The sequence below is a fragment of the Rhineura floridana genome, chromosome 5 (assembly GCF_030035675.1).
Source record: "Rhineura floridana isolate rRhiFlo1 chromosome 5, rRhiFlo1.hap2, whole genome shotgun sequence".
NCBI classification, from domain to species: domain Eukaryota; kingdom Metazoa; phylum Chordata; class Lepidosauria; order Squamata; family Rhineuridae; genus Rhineura; species Rhineura floridana.
The window spans coordinates 58,353,312-58,380,185 of NC_084484.1; the positions used below are offsets into that span (position 1 = coordinate 58,353,312).

Sequence of the window (26,874 nt, forward strand, 5' to 3'; positions counted from 1 at the left end):
AAGACTTGGTAAAATAAGAAAAACTATTTCATTTATAGAAATACATAGTAGATAGAAAGGCATACCTAGTTCTAACTAACTAAGTTGGAGACGCAACGCCCAGGTTTGGGAGTTGCCCTCATGGCTCAGGAGAGAGAGAGCAGAGACAAAGGTGTCTCCTCTCTTTCGGACAGTCGAAGAAGAGAAGAAGGGAAAGGGCGGAAGGAGAAAGGGCAGACAAGCTTCCCTAAGCGTATCAGTCTGTGAAGAAAGGAAGTCAGTCAGAGCATCACAGGTAAAGGTAGTCAAGCCTTGCCATCTGGAGGACCCTAACTTTATCTCCCTTCTAGAACATAAACAAAAGAACAAAACAGGAGTTGCACTTGCCCCACTTCCAAGACCTCTCATGTCATATGAATGATGTGTAAGGGTAGCATACATGCCTGCCATCACCCAAGATGGCAGTAGGGGTGTCAGCCCCTACGGGAAGCCCACACTGCCATCTTGAGTGATGGCAGGCATGCACAAGAAGTGTGCACGGCATTCACATTGATGGGAGAGGTAGGTGTGGCATGCGTGCGGGCTTACTGAAGCCTGTGCTGCCTGTACTGGGGGTTGCCTGGGAGCACCCTCTCTGCAATCCATGGCAGGGATGGGTTGCAATGGTGCCGCAGATCACGGAACGGGAGCGCCTCTGGAGCCTCACCCTAAGGAGACCCTCTGGACTGCAGGAGTGCTCGGCCTTTGGCACTTGCTCTGCCTTTATATACCCAGTCGATCACTGCACTCTGCAGGTGAGGACCTCCTACAGAATCCGTCTTATCAGGAGGTCCGTTCCGCACAACATAGGAAGTTACCCTTTAGTGTTGTGGCACCTACCCTTTGGAATTCCCTCCCCTTAAATATTAGACAGGCACCATCTCTGTTATCTTTTTGGTGCCTACAGAAGACCTTCCTCTTTCAACAAGCCTTTTAAGTACAGACCTTATCCCAGTCTGCATCTGTGTTAGAATTGCTTTTGAAGATTTTTTAAAGCTTTTTAAAAAGATGTCTTGTTTTTAAGATGTTTTAGAGTGTTTTTAGTGTTTTGTTTGCCACCCTGGGCTTCTTCTGGGAGGAAGGGTGGGATATAAATTTAATAAATAAGCATTTATGAACAGGAGTAAAATAGGATGATTAAATTTTTCCTATATGTCTCATCTCCAGCTAAAATAAGAATTTTCCTTAGTAGACTCTGACGATTCAGCAATGTATTATTACCATAGCTGCAAACAATCTCATTTTAGTATGATATATGCAATTATAATAGATCTGAAATTGTATAGAATAATTCTATATGGACTGATTCCCATTAGTTTGAAAATTAAGAATATTATATCAAGTATCTGTTCAGGAAAATACATGCAATGTTCTTGCAGACAAAACATTCATAAAATTATACCCTTACAAGATAAATAAATCTTAGACACTATGATTCAGTAAAAACACAATGGAATACTCACATTTTAAGTAATCTGATGAGACAGTATCCATCAGAAGCATATGAGATGACAATATTTTATGAATGTCTGAATGTTCTTGTTCTGGGAGGAAATTTAATATATTCTGATCCATTACATCAGACTGTAAATAACAAAGCAGTGTTCAAATTGGCATTCATATTTTCTGCAATTAATAAAATGCAAGTCTAAAAAACAATGTATATGGCTGCAATTCTTACCTCAGAGTCCCATTGAACTCAGCAGGGCTCACAGCTGAGTAGACATGTATAAGACGGCACTCTAATTCTCAAATGTTATGTTAGGCATGTGCATGCAGTTCACCATATGCTCAGAGGCACAGGTTACCAAATTCTTCCAAGCTACACAACAAGTGGATTGGACTGTGAAAGACCAACCCAAATGGTGTTTGCATTTTGACAAATTTGTAGGGCAGTACAATATCTCAGAGAGGAGTTCAGGTCTCCTGCTCCCCTGGTGCATTCACTATATCTGCCCAATTTCACTGCTTTTTAAAGTTTGATAGAAATATCTGTGGGCTATAGGTACGTTCTTAAACTGTAACTTTTTTTGCCTATTAGTGAATTTTTCTGCTTTTTAATCCAAGAGGTAGGAAATGGGATCCTGAGCAGGTTTTCTGAGAATGGATTGATCATTTGCATGCTTATTAAATTCCATGGGATTTACTCCCCTGCAATCATGCTTAGGATAGGTGAAACTGACCATGGGGGAGGAGGAGAAGGGAGAGGGAGGAGGAGAAGAAGGGGAAGGGGAGGAGTAAGGAAGGAGGGGGAGAGGGGGAGGGAGGGAAAAGACAGGTTTGATCATTTGCATACTGTTGAGTTCAATGGGATTAACTCCCATGCAATCTTGCTTAAGATAGGTGAAACTGACCATGACGGAGGAGGAGAAGGGGGAGGCAGGGAGGGCTGGAGGGGGAGGGAAAGAGGAGGAGGAGGGGAGAGGAGAGAAGAGGGGCGGAGGCTCTTATGGCTGTATAATATAGTCAGTCAAATCCAAAGAGATCCTTGTGCGTCTCTAAGGTGTTTCTTAATGTGCATGGAGATGTTGCTCATTTTATCTTCGAGCTGCAATCCCTCGTGATATATTCAATGTCACCTGAAACCTTCAGAGTTTTTCAGAGGATATGGAGTAGGTAGCTTGGAAAGCTATTTTGTATATGGAATGTGGAATACAGCACTTTGGATGCTGGCTAGTACATCTATTACCTTCAAATAAGGGAGCTCTAGAATTGTTATTCTTGTGTCTGTATGGATGTTGAATTTAAAGCCATCTAATATTTACTTTTTCATTCTCTATTACATCATTTTCATCTTTATTGCAATGCTGGCCAAAGCATAAAACAGTACAAAAATAAAAACCATCAGTCAGCCAACATTACAAAGATAAAACAGCAAAGGCTGAATAAGGTTTCATGAAAAATAAACAAAGATAAATAACTTTAGCCAATAAGAAACAGCCATATCCATCAGATGTGTCATTCTGGCAACTTCACTACATCACATCTTTGAAAATGCTTGCACCTAATATTTTGAGGCTGGATTTATCTAAGGGATGCTAATTTTATCTTTTAGTCCAGACAATGGGATGCATCCAGATATCTTCTTCTGTAAGTGGGAGCCCTGCTTCCATTCATAGCTGGGATTCCAATCCAGTAGAGGCTTTAGCTCAGCCTTTCCCAACCGGTGTGCCTCTAGATGTTGTTGGACCACAACTCCCATCAGCCTCAGCCATGGGCAATACTGACTGAGGCTGATGGGAGTTGTGGTCCAACAACATCTGGAGGCACACTGGTTGGGAAAGGCTGCTATCTCTCTATTAACTGGATACTCCCACTGCCAGTGAAAGGGAGGATGAGCTGATTTTGGGTGATCCTGTCTTCATCCTGCAGCCCTTCTCACCTCCTCCCACACTTTTCTGGAGGGTCATGAAAAATGAAATGGACTGCCTTCAAGTCGATTCCGACTTATAACGACCCTCTGAATAGGATTTTCATGGTAAGCAGTATTCAGAGGGGGTTTACCATTGCCTTCCTCTGAGGCTGAGAGGCAGTGACTGGCCCAAGGTCACCCAGTGAGCTTCATGGCTGTGGGGATTCGAACCCTGGTCTCCCAGGTCGTAGTCCAACACCTTAACCACTACACCACACTGGCTCTCCTGGAGTGTCATAGAATCATAGAATAGTAGAGTTGGAAGGGGCCTATAAGGCCATCAAGTCCAACCCCCTGCTCAATGCAGGAATCCAAATCACAGCATTCCCAACAAATGGCTGTCCAGCTGCCTCTTGAATGCCTCCAGTGTCAGACAGCCCACTACCTCTCTAGGAAATTGATTCCATTGTCGTATGGCTCTAACAGAAAGTTTTTCCTGATGTTCAGTCAAAATCTGGCTTCCTGCAACTTGAGCCCATTATTCTGTGTCCTGCACTCTGGGACGATCGAGAAGAGATCCCAACCTTCCTCTGTGTGGCAACCTTTCATGTACTTGAAGAGTACTATCATATCTCCCCTCAGTCTTCTCTTCTCCAGGCTAAACATGCCCAGTTCTTTCAGTCTCTCCTCACAGGGCTTTGTTTCCAGTCCCCTGATCATCCTTGTTGCCCCCCTCTGAACCTGTTCCAGTTTGTCTGCATCCTTCTTGAATGGGGTCCCTCAGCCCCCACCACCACCTTGAGCATACTTTCAGGGGATATAGGAGCCTGCAGGCAGAAGGAATTGCCAAACATCACCTCTTCCCCCTTCCCCCTACTGGAGCACCCATCTAGTGGAGATGCACCAAAGACAAGACTGAATCCGTCACAATGTTTTAAAAATGCATTAAAAAGCAGGCAGAATAAGCCACATAAGAGTCTTCAAAAACCATTTCATTGTAAATTAAAAATAAATTACAGCTTCCCCACTATGCCTGACTTAATGCATAGTGGATCCTTCCCCTTCAACCCACAAAAATGCACCTAGCCCCCCACCCCTGTTGTGTGTGAGGAAGCATCCAGAGATCCTCAATATGAAAGCAAAGGAATTACACACTCACCGGTAAATGCCCAAGAAGAGGTGTGATATTGTCAGAAACATACATGATGCTTCCATCTGTGGTAACAGCTATTACAAACCCATCTAATGCCTAATGGAAAGAATAAGAAAAAAATTAAGTATAGGTACAAGAATTATTAGGTATAAATTGGTAAAAGAAAGAAGTATATGTACAAGTATTATTAGGTATAAACATATCCATCAGATGCGTCATTCTGGCAACTACATTGCATATGTAGATCAGAAAAAACCTAATGCTTTTATATAGGACATGTTATTATTTCAACTTTTAGCATGTGTTTTTAAAGTGCTTTTTAAAAAATGTGTTTTTAAATTTGTATATTTGTTTTTAATGTTTTTAATTGTTGTAAACCACCCAGAGAGCTTTGGCTATGGGGTGGTATACAAATGCAATAAATAAATAAATAAAATAAACTTTGTAGTTCCGTTGAAGCACACTGAGATCAGGCAGGATTTGTTTTCTCTCCTGGGTTAAACTGCCCTTCAGCACTTGAAACTTACAAATAGAGCTGACATGTCTGATGGCATGGCTATGTGCAAGACTCTCAAGGAAAGGAAAGAAATACCTTAAAGAAAATTAATTCGAAGGACTTTTCTTCATACTCAAAGTTATTACTGGTAAAATGTTACTACTGGTAACATTAAAATGTTACTATTGGTAGTTCTCTCTTGCTCTCTTTCTTTAAACTTGCTTCTGTGCATCCAGTTCTTTGTGTTTTTAAACTGCTTCCTTCATTATCACAGCTGCAAGTTTAGTTTTTAAAAATGGAAAGCAAGAGTTCCAGTCAGAGTCCACGGCATGCAGAAAAGTGGTTTGAGAAATTAATTAAATGCAGCCTCTGGACACTTGTTGCCTGCACTTATAGAACTCCTCAAATGAGGAAAGCATTTTTAAAGCTAATGCATATATCATTACATCATTTATTCATTCCTGCATTGAGAGTGTAACCAAAAAGTCTATATAACACTTAACAGAGTAATCCTAAATATAAATTAAGCTGGTGGCAAGTTAGTCCTATTCTAAGCTCTGTTCAGGAGCAGGGCTACTATTGGCTGAGTTGGCCTGAGCCTGGCAGAGGAAAAAATAAGCCTGTAAAATATAGTTTCATTCATTTTTGCTGACTTAAGTACCACTGCCAGTTCACATGACTAACTGACAGAGGTTTGGAATAGTAGTAAGTATCTCCTTGTCCCATCCAGCAGTCAGAACACCACCCCTTTTAAGCTTACGGCTGGCATAAATTTCACTCATTTTAGTTCCACCAGTGTATCTCCAGCTGAACCAGGATAAGAGAGTTATGCCTGTGTAATCCTGGCTCAGCTGAGACAACTCAAGAACTGCCTATTCCAAACTTGCTCATCCTAGCAGATCTTGACTTTGGATTGCGCTATAACTCTCCTTCCTCAGCTACCCCCAAAAGCAGGACAGTCAACATGGAAAACTTGCTTCCTTATTTCTCTCTCCTTTTTAAAGCTATTTTTCTCACATTTTTCAGATTTTTCTTTGTGGCCATAAAGTTTCATTTTTCCCAGAGCAAAAGCTGAGATTCTAAATATTTGAATGAGCCTTTGGGAGATTAGGCTCATGAACCACATTTTGACATTACAAGTTTTTCTACTATTGAAATACTTAGGGAGCAATCCAAACCCAAGATCCGCCAGAATGAGTAGAGTTTGGTAGATAGCCAGCTGAAGTCCCTCATCCTAGACTAATGGCAGCCCTCAGCTGGGGCTCAGCTAGCTCAGCTAAGGCTGGGATAAGTCCCCAAAAAGGGGAGCAGGGTGGGGAAGGGTAGGACAGGGCAGGGGGTGAATTACCTCTATTCCAAAATCTGTTCAGCTCTGTCATGTGACCCAGCAACTCAGTGAAAGTTACACTGGCAAAAAGGCAGATGTAAGTCAAACTCTATTTTCAGGGCTTGTTTTCCCTCTGCCAGGCATGGGTCAGCACAACCAGCAGTAGCCCCACTCCTGAACGGAGTTTGAAATAGGGATCAGTTACACCAGCGTAATTTATCCTGGTATAAATTACACTGGTTGCCTACAGTTTCGATTGTTCTGCAAATTTTGAGAAGGAGGAATCGTCCAGAGATAGCTGTATTGGGCTTGTTACTGTGGAGATTTGTTTAAGTAAACAATTTGTTTATTTTTAATATATTGTACATTTTGCAGATGGGCTCTCATCAGGATTTTATGGAAGAATCTCATCAATGTATCCAAACATGACTCTATTTTTATTTCTCTGTTTGCAAACAGTTTGTGCAACAGAAGGATGGCACACTTTTCTGAAAAGACTACTCTGCTGAAACAGCCATATCTATCCAAAAGGAAGCTGATTACAGCTGCAAGCCAAGCAGAAATTCAGCAGGTGAAGCCTTTACTGCCCAGCAAATGTACTGACAGGAAAAAACAAAATCTGTTGTCACACAGCTGTTTAAAAAAAAAAGCACTTCAATTAAAACTTGGCAACCAACAACAATATGCAGAGAAACCATTATAAAATGCATACCATCTAGTTTTAAACTCAAATAAATTAAATTTACTTCACTTCTATCAAAACATACATATGCAAGGATAGAACATTCAATTTTATCCATTCATTTGTACTTCGTATCAAAACCACACATCATTCACTAAAAGCTTGCTGCAGGTTCCTAACTATTATAAAATAGTAAAACACAGTGAAAGCTAGTTATAACATGGGGGTTAGGGGACAAAGGATAGCCCTACATTATAATGAAAGCCACTGGCTGTATACAGTATTTTACTTGGGGGACGTTGTTATGCCTGTGGTATATCTGAATCCACAATACAGCGAGCTGCGTCAAAACAAGCTTCCATTGTAATGCGATAGGATATAACTAAAAGACAACCACAGTAAATATGTTTCTAATAAGAACTTCAAATTGTTGAAAGATAAGTATGGTAATGATGAAAGACAGTAGGAATGGACCAAACCCAGCATCAGCACCTGGCACGGTCAGGCAGACACCGGGGATCATGGGCTCTGGAAAGCAAACCAGGATTAAAATATTTAATTTCATGCACTGGTTCTGCAGTGAGGAGGGAGAAGGAGGGAAGGACCCCAAGATGCTGAGAAAAAAAATAGTATTATAAAAGTCCAAATGGGTTTATTAAAATGAAAGCTCAATGCGTTTTGGCCACTCTGTGACTTGGCCTTCGTCAGGGGATATACAGGTCTAAAATATAATCTTCAACAATTATGTCTGCACAGGTCCGTCTGAAAACAGGTATGTGCAAAGTTTCTCCACCGATTCTGTGCAATTACCATCATTCCGCGAATCATGGAAGGGGAGCAGAGGGGCTCCTCAGGGGCCCTCAGGTCAGTGTCCCACCTGGCCGCCCCTTGGAACCAGCCCTGGGCATAATTTTCCAAGTTTTGAATTGTTATTTTTGAAAGGTAACTAGATTAGATCAATGCACAAGAAAATATGTCCAAGTTATAATTTTTCCAGAAGTGGGATGGAGCTACAGCATTACCTCCTGACAGCAGGGTCAGTGCCACTTACCAGGAAGGAAAAGTGGAGGGTTCAGGTGGCGGGAAGGTCAGCATAATGCAGGTGCACCAGCAGGGTCAATCTGCTGCTCCCATTGGTGTGCCCACCTCACACTGACCTCCCCACAGCCTCATCCCTCTTCTTCTCTTTCTCAACAAGCAGCAACAATGTCATTACTGGACAGCTAGTGTCGCAGCTCTGCTTCATCAGGTGGGATGCTTCTGAATTCTTCCTCTGTTATTAGCAGTACACATTTCCATTTATTTCTGGTTAGCAGGGTTTCCAACTGTTAAATTTTAAATATTTTAAAAATAATTTTGCAACCTGGCGAGTTTGTGTTTCCTTGATTGCCTTCCCAGCATTTGTATTAAGCAATTGCATGCAAATGACAAGTGGTTTTAACTGCCCCCCCAAGAGCTCTATCAACCTCTAGCATTGCAGATTACAATTATCTAGCTTGCAGAGCCGCAGCCACAGTTTACTCTGGAGGAACTCACACATTCACAACTTTGCAAAAATTGCATTTTTCACCTCCAACATCAGCTGTGTGAATTCTTCATTGCTGAGAAAGGAAGGCTTCCACTCCTGCTGAGTATCACAAATCTCTGTTTCTGTTGAGAATTCTAAACAAATAAAAACATGTTATATATCTAATAAGTTATCCAATGTACAACTCTGACAAGAAAATTAAAACCCTTTTACAATCAGAACCCAGATTCTGTTAAGAGTTAAGAGTTCTAGATGGATGAGAGTTTCTGGAATTCAACAGGCAAGTACTGCGTGGAACTAAAAAAAAAGGTTTATTTGCAAAATCCTTTCCTTGAAACAAAAAACTGATTATAAATGTCCAGCACATACAGTATTAAAGGACATGGGGGTCCTACTCTTTAACTCATGATGGGAACCTCAGATCTGGGGGCCGAATGTGGCCTTCTAGACCTCTCTATCTGGCTGTCAGAACTCTCATCAGCCCTCTTCATACCCTGATTGTTTTTGCCTGGCTGGATCTCTGATAATGCCTCTTAGTTGCCTGGATGGAGAATATAAAGGAGCATGTAAAAGGTGCATAGCCTACTCTATAAAGGTAAAACTTACATTTGTTGCGCAGCCCATTTTGGCCCTACCCACCACTGTCATGTGGCTTTCAGAAAATTTCCCAGAAGGGAATGCGGCCCTTGGGCTGAAAAAGGTTCCCCACGCCTCTAGGGTTACCAGATCTCTGGCTTTTGGCCGGAGTCTCCGGCCTTGGGGGTGTTTTCCAGCTCCCTGGCCAGACCATGCCCTCTGTCCCTGGATCTCTGGTTTTCTGGCATGGTGTGCATGGCCGCCCAGCAGGGCTGGCTGCAGGGCAGGAGATCCAAAGCCACCCGCCATTCCCCCGCTCTACTTACCTTTCTCTCTGCTGTTTTTTGCAGCACACGCAGGTTTGCCATCAATCAAGATGGTGGCCGAGGTTTCCCTAAGGGGCTGAAGCTGCCGACATCTTGGTTGGTGGCATGCATGCATGCTACACATGCACAGAGAGAAAGGTAGGTGAAGCGGGGGAATGGCGGGCAGCTCTGAAGCTCCTGCCCTGCTAGCTTCACCGCCAAGTTTCTCCACTTCTCCTTTCAGTTTGCCTGGCCTGTCGGCGCCCGGCAGTCTTAAAACAGCGAAGTCAATGAATTGCCTTTTCTGGGTGGGATTTTGCAGAGGGGAGAGGCGGCCCAGACAGAGCGCCTGAGGGGAAACCTAAGATGTCTCAGGGTCTCTCCACACAGTCTTGAGGCCCATGCGCGACGGCACCTTTGAAGACCAGGAAGGAAGGGTGCCTGCAGGTTCTTGGGATCTCTGAGCTTATTCAGAGTTCCTTTGTCTTGGGGGTTCTCTGTGTCTCTTAAGGGTACCTCTGTCCTGAGGGACGGAGCTTTTCTGCAAAAATATAAAACCAAAACACTCCTAAGAATTACTTCCTATGAAGCATCTGGAAGTGATGTCACAATTTTATAAGCGGGTTGAGATTTTAAAACTTACCCGCCCATATTTTCTTATGTTGGAAGCCACCTTGAGCTCCCTTTTTGGGAGGAAGGGTGAAGTGTAAAATTTATAAATAAAAAGGCTTTGTTTTGAAAGCTTAATACTTTTCCTCTTTATTGTTAATAGGAATATGCACTTTCTACTCTGGCTAGTAAAACTCTGAATGTGTGGTAACGGGACTCTTAAAGGAGGCACTTTCTGCTTATATAACAACACTCCAAGTTGCCCAGCTTTTGCCCTATATATGGCCCTGCCCTACATTGGATGTATTAAGATCCAAGGACCCAGCAAACTAGTTTTGTTTTCAAGTTGGACACCACTGAGGGTTTCATTTGGATTCTATTCCCAGAAAGATGCAGCTTATGCCCACTTTAATCACTTTTCATTGCCTCTTGAGGACTTCTGTTCCAGAAGGCATTTTAAAATCTTTTAAATGCATTTTGTCTGTCTTATTTGTGTCAGGCCCTAGGTCTATCCAGTATAATCTATACTGACTGGTCCCAGCTCTTGAACAGAAGTCTTTCCCAATCATACTTGGAGATGCCAGGGATTGAACCTAGGCTTTTTTCTGTGTAACACATGTGACCTACCACTAAGTTTATATTCCCCCCCTCCCAGTGGAATTGTTTTTCTACTTTTTTATTCCCTTGGACATCTCTGGTTGGAAAAGCAGGGTATAAATTAAGTTATATATGACAAAAATTGTTTTTGTAAAAAAAGTGTTTTTAAATTTGTATATTTGTTTTTAATGTTTTTAATTATTGTAAACCGCCCAGAGAGCTTCGGCTGTGGGGCGGTATACAAATGTAAATAATAATAATAATAATAATAATAATAATAATAATAATAATAATAATAATAATAATTATTATTATTATTATTATTATTATTATTATTATTATTATTATTATTATTGACTGCACCTCATACACTGAGGCTCAGGTACACGGCCCCTCCTTTTGCCTTAAGATGCCGCTGGTGATGTACACACCATGCACTAATGAATGCATGGCATATCTATAACTATTATAGGTTTGTAGGCTTTGTGGAACAACTGCCCTGGTGTGCTTTCCGGGGCTAGACTAGAAGAGATGCGTTCCATACTTGGGTTTAGGCCTCTAGTGCTTGGAGCACTCCAGGACAACACATTTTAAAATAAGAAGCATGTGTGGGAGAGTGAATAAACCTAGAAAATGTAAAAAGTGGAGGGATTTTTAAATGAGACTACTAGTGCTTCCAGCATAAGGAAAATATATTTCAGAAGTTCTGTAATTAATCTATAATATATCATTTATAAAATGTAGTAAAATTTTATAGGAGAGCTTTAGATTTTAACATCACAGGATTTAGAAAAATGTTATTGGCTTAAACAGAGGGTAATGGGAATGTACAACATGGTGTGTATAGTGGAAGAACTATTTCTCCTAAGGATTATCACAGTTACCTAAAATAATTCCTGCAGTACTTTGATCTTCATCAAATCTGAACTTCTAGGTATTTGTGCAAGAGATTGGATTTATTATCTGGATGGACCATATTTCATGCTCCTGTATTCCTCTAAGATGCAATAATTCATTAATGTATATTATTTGGTGGAGCTAGTGTTAATGTTCATTTATTATTATTATTATTATTATTATTATTATTATTATTATATCCCGCCCTTCCTCCCAGCAGGAGCCCAGGGCAGCAAGTAAACAGGACAGATCTGTCCTTTAGAGAACCCCCCCTCTCTCTCCACACACCCCTCCCAATATCCCTAGGTGTCCATCTCTTGAAGTTTGCAAAGAATTTACTGGGTTCTTGCACAGAAGTCGAGAGAAGGTGTTTTGGACAGGAAAGGCATTCTTTTTTTGTTTGAATGGTATGCTCCAAGCAACTGTGGTTGATACTTAATGTATCATGCTTTATGATGTCACTAGGGCCTGCCCCGTGATGTCACTAGGGCCCACCCCATGACATCACTAGGGCCTGCCCCATGACTTTTCAGGTTTTGGGATGTTTCCAACCTGGCAACCCTACTAAACTCTTTCTTCTCTTAATGCATTTAACAGAAATCACATAGACCCATCCTTATCTGAAATTGCTATGGTGTCCAGAGCATGGCCATTCTGCTTGTAATGTTGACCAGTTAACTGGCAATTTAGATTTCCCTCCCACTAAGAATATAGCTGCCACTTCTGTCTCATGAAACAAGCTGCCGCATTCTAATATGAGGGGAACTTAAAGAAGCACAGTACATGAGCCGTTCTCTTTCCAGGGAGAAGGAAAAATTGCAGGGGTAAGTTATTAAAAGGAGAGACGCCCAAACTCAAGTCTGTCCAGTAGCTATGTTTTTCCACCTGGAGACCTGTGTTTAATCCAAGACATATGAGGTGAGGTTTATTTTGAGAAGAAATAACCTGGGGTTAAAATACTTAGAATCATTCTCGGCTTTATTATTTCCCATACTGCAGGATCCAGCCTTGGTGAGCCTAACTCAAACTGAGTTCTGGGAGCTCATTAATAGTTACTGGATAGCAGAGGTAGTATATTATGATCAACATAATCATTAATCAGACCCTGATGTACTTGGCTGCTCCTTATGTTATATGTGAGGTGTATACATAGTCCACACACTAAAGCTGTAATGTAAGAGTGAAGCAAACATGTTTTTGAAATGTGTGTAGAAGATCTACACACATTGGTTGGGTTCCCTGCTTGCATGTACATGTCTTTAGAATCATGCACTTGTCTCCTATGTAATATGTAATGCAGCCTTTTGCATTTCTGACATGTATTTGCTTGAAGAGCAGGACAATGCAAATCCCAGCTGGGATGTGATGGGATGTGACAGAATGTCAGAGCTACTGCTCTACTGGCCAAGGCAGAAAGCACGGGGAGGGGGGGCTTTCCAACAGTGGCATCATTCTGTGGGTGGAGGCTGGAGGAGGCTGGCAGGGCTGGGTGAAGGGACACCTGCACCAATCCAACTTTCCTTCCAAGCCCAGCACAAAGGGGTTTTTGACTGCAATATAAGGGTAAAGCTTTTATAATCACATTATGGCTTTATAGCAAAGAACTGGCTGAATGGTGTTTCCTGGACAATTTTCTCTATATAGTGAACAGATTGACAACCGATCATATGATATGACACAACAGCACAATAAATTATATCTGGTAAATGAGAAGTCTGTTAAATAATGTGTTCAATAAACTGTACAAATATATAATTACCTAAAGGTATTTCAAACTGATTATGATGATGATTTTAGTAAAACCTGTAAGCTACTATTTTCCTGCACTGCAGAATCTCTTCAAGAGCATAACAACAAATAAGCAAAAAATGCACATTTATTGTGCACAAAAAGGCTGTTCTAAAAAAGCCCTCAGTGACATTATATGGAATGAGCTCTAACAGGACCTGTTCTATGGAACTGCTCCAGCTGCTGTGCACAGATATTTATCACAACTACATTAGCGAATTGTCATTCATCGTTTATCATTACACATAGGAGTTACCTACAGCAACACTTCCTTAACTAGATATTGAAATAATGAAAACCAGGTCTGACTGATTTCATATCAGCCTACAGACTGCAATATGCATGCCCTGTGCTTGATGGTACCTGCAACTCTGCTGTTGGGAAAGAATCTTTGGAGAAGCTACATAATTTCAGAAAAGGCCTGTCTTCTGAAAAAAGTCTTCTGAAATTTTGACTGCTTGAAGAAGACTGACACTGCCCAGTAACCATGCCTATATGAATAAGTGGGTATGGTTGTTTTATTTTGTTACCTACCATTGTGTTTCTGAAGAAAGCCAATTACTTTTTCAAGTACTGTAGTTTTGTCCATTTTACGGGTGTTTCCTGGAAGCATTGAGCTAAGCTCCTTGATAAGAATATTGAACTGGTCGCGCCTCTTCTTTTCGGACTTGTTACGTGATGCCCTATGAATAGGAGAAAACTGTTAACAGACACACACAAAAAAGTGCCATTGTTCAGAATATTGTTATATATTTCATTATTACAACAATAAACAAGACAAGATTTCTAAAGTGATGCTGTTCCCCATACCCACTCTGTTTCTTTCCTTATAGAAATGGACTGCTTTCAAGTTGATCCCAACTTATGGTGACCCTATGAATAGGGTTTTCATGGAAAGCGGTATTCAGAGGTAGTTTACGATTGCCTCCCTCTGAGGCTGACAGGCAGTGACTGGTCCAAGGTCACCCAGTGAGCTCCATGGATTTGTGGGGATTTGAACTCTGGTCTCCCAGGTCGTACTCCAACACCTTAACCACCACACCACACAAAAAGAAATGTATTACAAGGAAACTATAACTAAGTTTGGACAGTATACCACAACATTTACAATGAATAATATTATTGCCATATTGGCTTGGCCGCACATTGCCATCCATTCATTTTTTTTTCATTATTAGCAAAGCATGGCTTTTTGCTGCAGTTCATTGGACCTCCCCCCCCTCAGTCCCTGTCCCTATAAACTTCCCCAAACTCTGGAGTTCATTGTGTTCAGCTGAGAAAAATCCTCCAAGCAATTTGGGGTCTTGCTACAAGAGCTGCTTAAATGAAAGTGGCTCCGTGCACATATTTCTTGGGTTTCCTTTTCAGTGACTCCTGCAACCAAACCTCATACTGCATTTTAAATTTGGGAGAGTTAGGTGAGATCTGTACTTTAGAGACAGGTACACAAAGGAAACAAAAAAATTCATCTGTATACGCAGGCTTCTGAATAATTTATCTAGAAGTAGTTCCTGAAAAATCATGAAACTTTTCTCAAAAGTGTCGTTTCTGCTGTTTTCCATATTCTTTGTGCATAGTGTGTGTTCTCATGCATTACAAGTACTTCCAGTAAGATGAACTGTAACTGTGTGTTTTAGCTTATTTGATGGCTATAGGGGACAGGAAAAGGCCCCGTTCCATGTATTTATTTGTTTTTGCCAAAAACCATTTTATTTCTTTTTTGTCATGCAAATACCAGTACAGTATAAAACAATAAAAAGAAAGAAAGGCCGGGGAAGGAACTGGCAATCCCACCCCACATATACAGTCTGCCTACTAGCAAACAGCTGCTGTGAAACTCCAGATGCCAGTAAGATCTGACCGTTATTATAGCCTTTCATTTCAACAACCGCTTTTACACTTCCTCAGGCACCTGAAATGATACATTCTCCTTTGTGTGCCTTTATCAGTGTTGTTGTACCAACATATAATACTGGATACTTGTGCCAGTTTCAGACATAAAATGAAATGTGTTAATGTTTCCTTGATACAGAGAGCATTTTCTTTGTCCCTAGCTTTTAACTTTGCCTTACATTGCTGCATTACCCTTTTGGTACTAAGTGGGGCAGAAGGATGATACACATGACATCCCTAAGAGCACATGCCATACATTCCCCTGGCCTTTTGGCTCATGTAATGTAGTTATTTTACCTGATATAGCATTCTGATGCCTTTTCCTTCATTGTAGAAGAGCTTACCCAAAGCTTTTCCTCCTAACAGATGAAGCACCACTTGAAAGATGCTTGTTTATTATATATGTGTTTTCGTTGTTGTATGTTGCTGTAAGCAATGTTCTGAAAGCCTTCCAAGCTACAACAGTCCCTTCCTTCTTTTGTCCCCCACCTAGGGCTTGGATCTGCATCCCTTTTCAAATGTTATATGATCTTTCAAAAAGCTTTGTCTCTACCTATGGAATTGGAGGAAAGACTAAGGGCGCTTCCAGACTGTCACTATTTTATAGGTGAAATTCAGCCACATACTGGCAAATTCAGGCTGTGCAATTAAAATATCTCCACCTCATATCTGCAATATGTGAGATAATTTACCTTACAGGGTTGTTGTAAGGATCACAGTTAGATAACGCATGTGAAGCGTTCTGAAAACTTGAAAGTGCTATACAAATGTTAAGCGTGATGATGATGTATGGCCAGGTCAGAAGCATCCCAAAACCTGAGATTTGAGGGGCGGCCCCGAGTGATGTCATGGGGGTGGGCCCAAGTGATGTCACAGGGCGGGCCCGAGTGATGTCACAGGGCAGGCCCGAGTGATGTCATTAAGCATGATACATTAAGCATCAATCACAGTTGCTTGGAGCGTACAATTAAAAAAAATATCTGATTGGAAATTAAAATAGACATCTTAGCTAAAAGATGGAGCCTGGATAGGGAACATTTAATCTAGCCTACTTGCTTCTGGCAAGAAGGGTTTAAGTGCCTTCAGGCCAGGCCAGTCACCAGAAGGCCACTGTAGGAAGAAAGGAGCCTAGTGTTGTGGAGATGTTAGATGGGAGCATTCAGGAGTAAAGATGGATGCCCCTGAAGGCTGCAATTCTAAACACACATACTAAGGGACTAAGCCCCCATAGAATGCAACAGGACTTACTTCTGAGTAGATATAGTTTGGATTGTGCTCTTGGTAAAGCTTGACTAGGGATCCTCTGCAAAGACATCCATATCCAAGCAGGGTTGGCAACCCCCTGCCTGGAATGCCCTGCCCTTATCTTTTAATGTGGCTGCTCCAAACTTCTTTACAGATCTGACCCTTCACTTCAGAAAGAGGTCTGAGAAATGAGTAAGAGTAAGAAGATTCTCTACCCTTTCTGTCTGGGCCAGGTGGGACAAAGTGGCATCTCATAGAGGACACCCTCCCCTTTCATGGGGTGTATGATTTGTCCTGGCCCAGAGTAGATATTGGGGTGGGCACCCCCAGTTACTTCTTTTTTATGATTTTATGATATCATTATGTATTTATGATAATATCAGAAGCCTGAAGATTTTGATTGCATAAATGTATTGTTATTCTTTTATTTATTTTATTTATTGCACTTTTAGACCGCCCTTTAGCGACAAGCTAACACAGTGATATATCATACAGGGTACCCCAACATATATTTTGGGGTTCAGAGACACATTAGGTTTGGTTTGAAGTTGCTGTAGCTGTCAACTCTTCTTTTTTAGTGTTTTGAACTTTCAAGCAAATAAGGAACTGGGAACTAGGAACCAACTTCAGCGTCGTATCAGTTAAATAGATTAAACAGTCGCGGGGGTAGTGGCTGACATTTTGGTGTATACCTCGGGAACCAGACTACCTAGAAACTTAACTTTTTTAAAATTGAAGCTGAGAGTCTGGAGATTAAGGGGAGAGCTGGAAGGGCCCCCCAAACACCAGAGACTCCAGCCGAAAAACAGAGACATTTTATTTAGTTTCGTGTACTACAGAACAATCCTAGTGCTTATCCGTGCTGCTGAAGGGGGTTAGGATGAAGTGGGGGTATCCCTCCACTGGGCTCTGTGAGAGGGAGTGGTCTCTGGCCGCCTGAAAGAGACGGTGGTGAGACCACTCCTGAAGAGACCCTCCCTGGACCCAGAAAATTTTAATAACGATAGGCCGGTGGCAAATGTTCCATTCCTGAGCAAGGTTCTTGAAAGAGTGGTGGCAGGCCAGCTCCAGACACTCTTGGATGAGACTGATTATCTGGATCCATTTCAGTTGGGTTTCAGGACTGGTTTTGGCATGGAAACAGCCTTGGTCGCCCTTGTATGATGACCTCTGTTGAGAGAGAGACAGGGGGAGTGTGACTCTGTTGATTCTCTTTGATCTCTCAGCGGCTTTCAATACCATCGACCATGGTATCCTTCTGGGAAGACTGGCTGAGTTGGGAGTGGGAGGGACTGCATTGCGGTGGTTCCGCTCCTACTTGGCGGGTCGGCTCCAGAAGGTGGTGCTTGGGGAACATTGCTTGGCATCCTGGATTCTCTAGTATGGGGTTCCGCAGGGGTCAGTTCTCTCCCCCATGCTGTCCAACATCTACATTAAACCATTGGATGCGGTCATCCGGAGTTTTGGAGTGTGTTGCCATCAGTATGCTGATGACACGCAACTCTGTTTCTCCTTTTCATCTTCAGGCGAGGCTGTCAGTGTGCTGAACCGGTGCCTGGCTGTGACAATGGACTGGATGAGGGTGTCCCGTCCAGAGCCAGAACTACGAGGCTGAGACACGGGTGCAATTAAATCTCGTTTTATTAAAGTAATGGATACATCAAAGGCATTGCGCTTCATAGAAAAACCTGCACTAACTCACTAAAATCCCTAACTACACTCTAGACATGCTCTGCGGTGTATGAAGGAAGTTGACACAGCAGCTCCCCACTGTAAGCAGCAAGCTTAAGTAGGGAACGTTTCCGATCGTAATCTCTGACTCCTTTGCAAGTCCTGTCTCTGCCCTGTCCGTTTCTCGCAGCGGCGGGAGCGAGGTGACGGGGGGCGTGTCTCTAACGGCTCATTGGAAGACATCTGCTCCTGAGTAATGGACTCGAGGTCAAGGGGCTGCATCACGCTGGTGGCATCCTGGGAACTGCTTGGTAAGGGAGGAGTTGGCACTTTTGCTGGAGCTTCCCCCAACAGGTCCTCAACAGCAACTGGGGGCGGCACGCTCTCCTCCTCAGAGATCATGCCATCCGTGGGAACTGGCTGGAATTCAGGCTCGCTTCCCCCCCCAAGATCTCACTCAAACTCAACAACTCCCAAGTCTTCTGTGTCTTCTGGCAGCGGAGGCGCCTGAAACTCATGCCTCCCCCCTTCCTGTCCCTTCTGGGAGAGCTGAGGCTCAACATCGGGCTAATAAACTGAGGCTCAATCCAGACAAGACTGAGATGCTGTTAGTGGGTGGTTCTTCTAACTGGATGGCAGATGTCCAACCTGTCCTGGATGGGGTTGCACTCCCCCTGAAGGAGCAGGTTCGAAGCTCTGTCATTTGAGGCTCAGGTAGCCTCATGGCACGGAGTGCCTTCTACCAACTCTGGTTGGTGGCCCAGCTATGCCCCTATCTGAACAGGCATAACCTGGCTTTAGTTGTCCATGCTCTGGTAACCTCCAAGTTAGATTACTGCAATGCACTCTATGGGGGGCTGCCTCTGAAGACAGTTCAGAAACTGCAGCTTGTGCAAAATGCAGCAGCCAGATTGGTAACAGGGACCAGACGGTTCGAACATATAAAACCGATTCTGGCCCGCTTGCATTGGCTGCCTGTATGTTTCCAAGCTCGATTCAAGGTGCTGGTTTTAACCTATAAAGCCTTACACAGCTTGGGACCACAATACCTGATGGAACGCCTCTCCCAACATGAACCCACCTGTACACTATGCTGAACATCCAAGGCCCTCCTCCGGGTTTACTGCGAGGGAAGCTGGGAGTCTGGCAACAAGGGAGAGGGCCTTCTCAGTGGTGGCCCCCAAATTATGGAATGATGTTCTTGACGAGGTGAGCTTGGTGCCAACCCTTTTATCTTTTCGGTGCCAGGTCAAGATTTTCTTCTCCCAGGCATTTTAGCATGTGTTTTTAAATTGTTTTTCAAAAATGTGGTTTTTTAAAAATTTGTATATTTGTTTTTAATGTTTTTAATTGTTGTAAACCGCCTAGAGAGCTTCGGCTATGGGCTGGTATATATAAAGGCAATAAATAAATAAATAAATAAATAAATAAAATAAAACCAAATGCAGAATTTGACACAGGAAGAGCTTCCGGTGACCCTTTATTTTTAAAGAATAGCACAGAATAGTGCTTTGAGATTCAGTTGTTTTTTAAGTTGCGGCAGGCTATCTTTTCTTTTTTTCCTCTCCTTAGCATGGTTAAATGAGAAAAAAATAGCTTTGTTAAACATAAAATTAAGTTCTTAAAAAGTTTATAGTTCTGAATATGAGGGAAAAGAAGATGAAAGGGGGAATACTTACCTCTTTGCCCTGTCTTTTTCATTCTCATCCATTAGATTGTCCAAGCAACTTTTTCTGTTGAAAAAATTCAGGATAGCTTTAACACATATTTTTAATTTCTATAATGGTTATATTTCAAACAGAATAATTGTTGCTTCACTTTATTCATCATGACACCCGAATATATTTTAAGCAAGTTGCTCTATGAATCATCATTCTCTTTTTGCTTGTTTTGGCCAAGTTATAACAAGATTTGGAGTGCAATCCTCTGCAGTGAACAGGGTGTAGAGGGCCTCCTCATGGGCATCTTGAAGCATTCAGCAGCTCGCTTCTTCCCAAGGCTTCCAACACAAAAGCTGCTTGCCATACAAGGGGCACCATGGTGTGCCCTGGAGAGTAACAAGCTCCTGGTTAATTCAAGTTGAGATGTTGTAAAGTCTTGGCTTACCAAGAATGGAAGTGAAGCATTGCGGTGTGCTTGACACAACAGGGGCACATTCAGTGCAGAGGAAACCTGGTGTCGGATGGGAGGATCATACAGAGCAAACTGGATTGTCTCTTGGTTTTGAATGTCTCCCCCAACGTTATATTTATTCTCTTCTCTACAATTTCTGTAGTAGAGACTTCACATTTTGTTATTGTAAGCTTCCATAAGAAAAACGGTTTAAGCCTCTCTAGGTAAAACTAAGACAAGCCAGAAATGAGTCTTTCAGCAAGCGCAATCTATTCAGTAATAAACAGTAGTAGGATTATCATTATCATTATCATTATTAATGCTTTCAAGTGTTCAAAATGCTTCAACGGTATTATCCAGCTGCAGTCCTTACAGGTAAACAGTATTATTATCCATCATTTTGTAGATGAAGCAATCGAGAATGAGGGAAAGGCTTGCTCTAGACCAGCCAGTGAGTTCATGGCAGATATGACATTCAAAGCAGGGCTTTCCTGATTAGTAGCTCAGTCTCTTACACTACTATACACTACTATACACTACTATACACAAACATTTATATGTTAAAACTTCACCATTGATTGACCTTGCTGAGGCACTGGGGCCCAGGCAGGTGCCTGAGGATGTCAAGTGGTGACACCAGGCCTTGTACTTTTGCTCAAGAGAGTAAGCATGATCTTACTCATATTTTATAATGAGAAGTCCACTGGAGTTGGTTGAAGGTTGCCTACTTCATGAATGGTAATATTTATTTAATATATTCATCAATGCATTCCTTCAAAAACTACTCACGGAGTCATAAAATAAGTGTGATAATTTGTAATAATGTAGACTCTCACAAATATTGTTTGTTTGAGGTAAGAGGACAACTCCAAACTATAACCAGAAATAACCCCAGTACAAAAACAAACAGCACAGAGGTCAGTCCCAATAAAAGTATTAACCTATTGTGGCTTTTGGAATTTCTCCAGTGGACAAACACTGTAATGTCAGAGCTTGGAAAAGTTACTTTTTTGAACTACAACTCCCATCAGCCCCAGCCAGCATGGCCACTGGATTGGGCTGATGGGAGTTGTAGTTCAAAAAAGTAACTTTTCCAAGCTCTGTTCATCTCCACCCCCTTCTCTTCTTCTCATCCTCCTTGGGATATGGAGTTGTAGTATTTGGAGTTGTAGTTCAAATCTGGATAGCACCAGCTGTGAAAGGCTGCCCTATGCAAAAACAGCTCTCTGCAGTCCCTGTGAAGATTATGAGATAAGGCTCATTGTAATTAATAGTAATTAAGTACAGTAGTGTAGTGGCAAATATAGAAGTACAGGGTCCCTTCATTATAGTCACAGCCTCACCCCCTCCTATCCTTTTCTGCTGCGGGGTTGAGAATGAGATTTTCTTTCCCCACAACAAATGCCACAGGCACCAATAAGCATGAAATGGGAGAGTATTAGCTACTGAGAAGAGTCTTCTCAGCGGCTGACACACCTGCTTTCACTCTGATTGGCTCCAATCAGCAGGAAAGGACAAGGAAGCATGTTAGAATACTCTTTATGGTAGCCAACCCACTCTCCTTTCATGGTGATTGGCTCATAGAATGCTGGAGACATATAGACCCTGCTGGGACCCTGCTCCCAAAAAGATAAGAGGTCTAAGACCCCCTGAGACCCTGGACGACTAGACCCCTGATTAAGTAACAAGATCAAATGATTCAATCTATTTCCTCTCTTCCCCTCCTTGGGCAAACTACCATAATCCTCCATTCTTTCTCCTACAACCCTTAAAACCACATCAGCGAAGGTCTTTTGAGTCTCCTCAGTTCATCCCCTACACCACTCTCCCCCAACCTAGTGAAAAGTTACAAAGCAGGATCTAATAGATATCAAGGTTATATAATGTTGTAAACTTCTACCTTAAAGTAGATTAGGATGAGCAATCAGGAGAGAGAAGCAGTGTTTGCCAGTATCCTTTAATGCTGGAATCTTAACTGCCTTTATTGAATAAAATCAAGGTATTTGTCTCCCACCTCCTTGCAATGTCCTTCTGACACATATTTGAAAAGAGAGGCTAGAGTCACCCTATAGCACAATTTAGAGATACGTTGTTCCATCTTAATCACAGGCACTATTCAATCATTGCTCATTTGTTGTAAGCTAAAAGCACAATTACAAATGTCTTTCCACACTATTGGAAATATTTCACTTTTCCTGAGTATATTCCATAACATTACATTCACACCAGTGGGCATGACTTTACTGTATAGGTGTTTCATTTTTAATTGTGTTCTCTATCCAGGCGTCAATAAAAAAGCATGTTTGCTTGCTTGCAGTAAGACGTAAGAGTTTGTTTATTCTGCAATTATTATAGTGAGTAAAGCAGGACTGGGTCTTATTGCTAAAGGATGAAATAAAGAGGTAATGTAAAGCAATCTGAAATAATGGCTACCCTAAGTTACCCTTTACTCTTTTAAAGCACTCACTATACTCACATTCTGGTGGCTATTTTGTCATTTTTTTCTTCAGTACTTTATGGCAAAGGATGAAAATGGCCTTGAAGATTAGAAATGTTGGTGTGTACACTACTGATAGCTGGCTGGCTGGCCGGCCACCTACGCTGTAACTTAAGCTTAATTTCTGATTTTCCCAATATGTGTAGCTCAATACGAGGCCTTTTCCGGGTTTCTGGACAGAAAAATCAACCCTGCAACCAGTAAAAAAAAATCAATTGCTTTCCACAATTAGTTTCCTGTTGTTGTTTATTAGATTTATTAGCCCCTTGATATCCAAAGGTCTTCAAGTGACTTGCAACAATGTTAAAACAAAAACAAATATACAATTAAAAACCCCATAAAACAACAACCCCCTAATTGCTTAGTTAGCACTTTATATAACACCCAGTTAAAAAGATTTTCCTTGATTGTCCAGCAGGGAGGAAAATCTAAAGGCTAGTAACAAGACTAGGAGGAGGGTTTTTCAAGGAAGAGTTAAGAAACACACCCTAAAGTATTTGTTTTCTCTTTGCCCAAAGAAGTCATAAGAGTTCTATAGCACCATAACTCTAATTTAAGTGGCATTCAATTTTTTTTTAAAAAAATTAGAAAACTAGAATACTATCATGATTCCAGCCAGAATTTGATAAATTACATATTTATAATTTCTCGGATATATTGTTGAAATCCCCCAGACTGTTAGTACTGGGGGATTGCAACATTCATGCCGAGACTACTTTGTCTGGCGTGGCTCAGGACTTCATGGCTTCCATGACAGCCATGGGGCTGTCTCAATATGTTAGTGGTCCAACGCATGTATCGGGGCACACTCTAGACCTTGTTTTTGCTACTGAGCATGGGGATAGTGATCTGGATGTGGGGAGTCTTACAACACTCCCTTTGTCATGGACAGACCACTGCTTGCTGAAGTTTAGACTTTCAGTAACCTCTTCCCTCTGCAAGGGTGGGGGACCTATTAAATTGGTCTGCCCCCGGAAACTAATGGATCCTGAAGGTTTTCAAAGGGCTCTGGGGGATTTTCCGGCTGAAAGGACTGGCGCTCCTGTTGAAGCCCTGGTTGCTCTGTGGAATACGGAGATGACCCGGGCTGTAAACACGATAGCTCCTGCACGCCCTCTCCTAGGTAGAGCTCATACAGCTCCATGGTATACTCTGGAGATGAGAGCGATGAAGCAAGATAGGAGGCGGTTTGAGCGGAAATGGAGGCGAACTCCCGACGGATACAATTATGCACTGGTTAGTGCTTCGACTAAGCTTTATGTAGGAGCGGTGAAGGCAGCTAAAAAACATCATTTTGCTGCCACTATTAAATCATCTCTCTGCCGCCCAGCGGAGCTCTTTCGAGTTGTCCGGGGGCTTCTTCAAACCCTCCGGACACGGTGGAATCATCGGAGGCCTGCTGCAATCAGTTCGCCGATCACTTCCAGAATAAGATCTCATGTATCCGTCGGGACCTAGACTCTCAAGTTATAGCAGTTGATCCTAGTGAGATGTCCGGAGCACAGTCTTGTCATGTTTTGTTGGATGAGCTCCAGTTGGTTCAGCTCGAGGACGTCGACAAGGTGCTTGGACAGGTACGTGCAACCACTTTGGTACTGGATCCTTGCCCCTCCTGGCTGATAAAAACTAGCAGGAATGGAACAGGTAGCTGGGCCAAGGAAGTGATAAATGCCTCTTTACGAGAGGGAGTGGTCCCGGGCTGTCTGAAAGAGGCAGTGGTGAGACCACTCCTGAAAAAGCCTTCCTTGGACCCAGACAATTTTAACAGCTACAGGCCAGTGGCGAATGTTCCATTCCTGGGCAAGGTCTTGGAACGAGTGGTTGCTGGCCAGCTCCAGACGCTATTGGATGAAACCGATTATCTAGATCCATTTCAATCGGGATTTAGGCCCGGTTTTGGCACCGAGACAGCCTTGGTCGCCCTGTATGATGACCTATGTCGGGAGGGAGACAGAGGGAGTGTAACTCTGTTGATTCTCCTTGATCTCTCAGCGGCTTTTGATACCATCGACCATGGTATCCTTCTGGAGAGGCTTGCGGAGTTGGGAGTTGGAGGTACTGCTTGGCAGTGGTTCCGCTCCTACTTGGTGGGTCGTCTCCAGAAGGTAGTGCTTGGGGAACATTGCTCGACACCGCGGGTTCTCCAATATGGGGTCCCGCAGGGGTCAGTTTTGTCCCCCCTGCTTTTTAATATCTATATGAAGCCTTTGGGAGAGGTCATCAGGAGTTTTGGAGTGCGTTGTCATCAGTATGCTGATGACACGCAGCTCTACTTCTCCTTTTCATCTTCTTCAGGTGAGGCTGTCGAAGCGCTGAACCATTGCCTGGCCGCGACAATGGACTGGATGAGAGTTAACAAACTGAAGCTCAATCCAGACAAGACTGAGATGCTGTGGGTGGACGGGTTCTCTGATCGGATAGTGGATATATACCCTGTCCTGGACGGGGTTACACTCCCCCTAAAGGACCGGGTTCATAGTCTGGGAGTCTTTTTAGACTCTTCCCTTTCACTTGAGGCTCAAGTAGCCTCGGTGGCTAGGAATGCATTTTACCAACTTCGGTTGGTAGCCCAGCTACGTCCCTATTTGAGTAAAGAGGACCTTACATCAGTGGTACATGCTCTGGTAACCTCACGGTTGGATTACTGTAATGCGCTTTACGTAGGGCTACCTTTGAAGACAGTTCGGAAGCTACAGCTAGTGCAAAATGCAGCGGCCAGATTGCTGACAAGGACCAAGCGGTCCGAGCATATAACACCTGTTCTGGCCCGCTTGCACTGGTTGCCAATATGTTTCCGGGCCAGATTCAAAGTGTTGGTATTGACCTATAAAGCCTTATACGGTGCGGGACCACGATACATGGCGGAACACCTCTTCCAATATGAACCGGCCCGTACACTACGTTCTGCTACGAAGGCCCTCCTCCGGGTTCCAACTCATAGGGAGGCCCGGAGGGTGGTGACAAGATCTAGGGCCTTCTCAGTGGTGGCCCCCAAACTATGGAACAGTCTCCCCGAGGAAGTACGCCTGGCGCCGTCTTTGCTTTCTTTTCGGCGCCAGGTCAAAACCTTCCTATTCTCTGAAGCATTTTAAGCTAAATTGATTTACTTTAAAAATGTTATTGTATTTGATTTTTGACTGTATTACTAGTATTATTCTGTTATTTATTGTATTTTTATGCTATTTTTATGTTCACCGCCCAGAAAGCTATCGCTAGTCGGGCGGTATATAAATCTAATAAATAAATAAATAAATAAATAAATATTATTATTATTACTATTTTTTCTTTTATCTTACATGTTACCAAATTCTTCCCAGCTACACAGCAAGTGGATTAGACTGTGAAAGACCAACCCAAATTGTGCTTGCATTTTGACAACTTTGTAGGGCAGTCCAATATCTCAGAGAGGAGGTCAGGTCTCCTGCTCCCCTGGTGCATTCACTATAGCTGCCCAATTTCCCTGCTTTTTAAAGTTTTTAAGGTTTTTAAGGTTTTTTGCCTATTAGTGAATTTTTCTGCTTTTTAATCCAGGAAGTAAGAAATGGGATCCTGTGCAAGTTTGCTGAGAATGGATTGATCATTTTTTCCTTATTGAGTTCAATGGGATTTACTCCCCTGCAATCATGCTTAGGATAGGGGAAACTGACCACAGGGGATGGGGAGGGGAGGACAAGAAAGAGGAGGAGGGAGGGAAGGTGGAGGGGACAACTGGGAGGGGAGCAGGCAGGAGGGGGAGGGGAGGAGAAGGACAGGTTTGATCATTTGCATGTTTATTGAGTTCAGTGCGATTTACTCCCATGCAATCATGCTTAGAATAGGTAAAAATGACGGGGGGGAGGGAGGGCTGGAGTGGGCAGGGAGAAGGAAGAAGGGGGAGGAGGAAGGAAGAGGAGAGGGGAAGGAGGGGAAAAGCAGGTCTGATCATAGTATTCAAAAGAAGCAGCTGTTCATAGATTTTGCGCTACAACTTTCTTTGAGAAAGTTCCCAAAACCCTCTCAAGGCAAAAAGGTACAAGTAAATAGATAGATTTTTGATCAGCCTGTCTGAAGTGAAATCAAGCAGCCATGACAAGGCTGCCGTGGCTTTTAGAATGCTGACAGTTGGTTCTTACTGAGTATGCCCAATGT

At 42.6% G+C, this 26,874-nt stretch overlaps 2 protein-coding genes across 4 annotated transcripts in view; both read right to left on the bottom strand.

Moving 5' to 3' along the window:
* Nucleotides 1–26,874, bottom strand: part of RPL31 (ribosomal protein L31) — a 277,352-nt gene that overhangs the window by 65,223 nt on the left and 185,255 nt on the right. The gene's annotated exons all lie outside the window — the stretch shown is intronic.
* NPAS2 (neuronal PAS domain protein 2) overlaps nt 1–26,874 on the bottom strand; it is a 109,673-nt gene that overhangs the window by 56,850 nt on the left and 25,949 nt on the right. For both annotated transcript variants that reach the window (XM_061626847.1, XM_061626846.1), the window contains exons 2-6: nt 19,817–19,870; nt 13,863–14,011; nt 8,599–8,690; nt 4,530–4,619; nt 1,482–1,602 (exon numbers count right to left, since the gene is read on the bottom strand). In XM_061626847.1, coding sequence (XP_061482831.1) covers nt 1,482–1,602; nt 4,530–4,619; nt 8,599–8,690; nt 13,863–14,011; nt 19,817–19,870 — 506 coding nt within the window. The remainder of the gene's footprint in view (nt 1–1,481; nt 1,603–4,529; nt 4,620–8,598; nt 8,691–13,862; nt 14,012–19,816; nt 19,871–26,874) is intronic.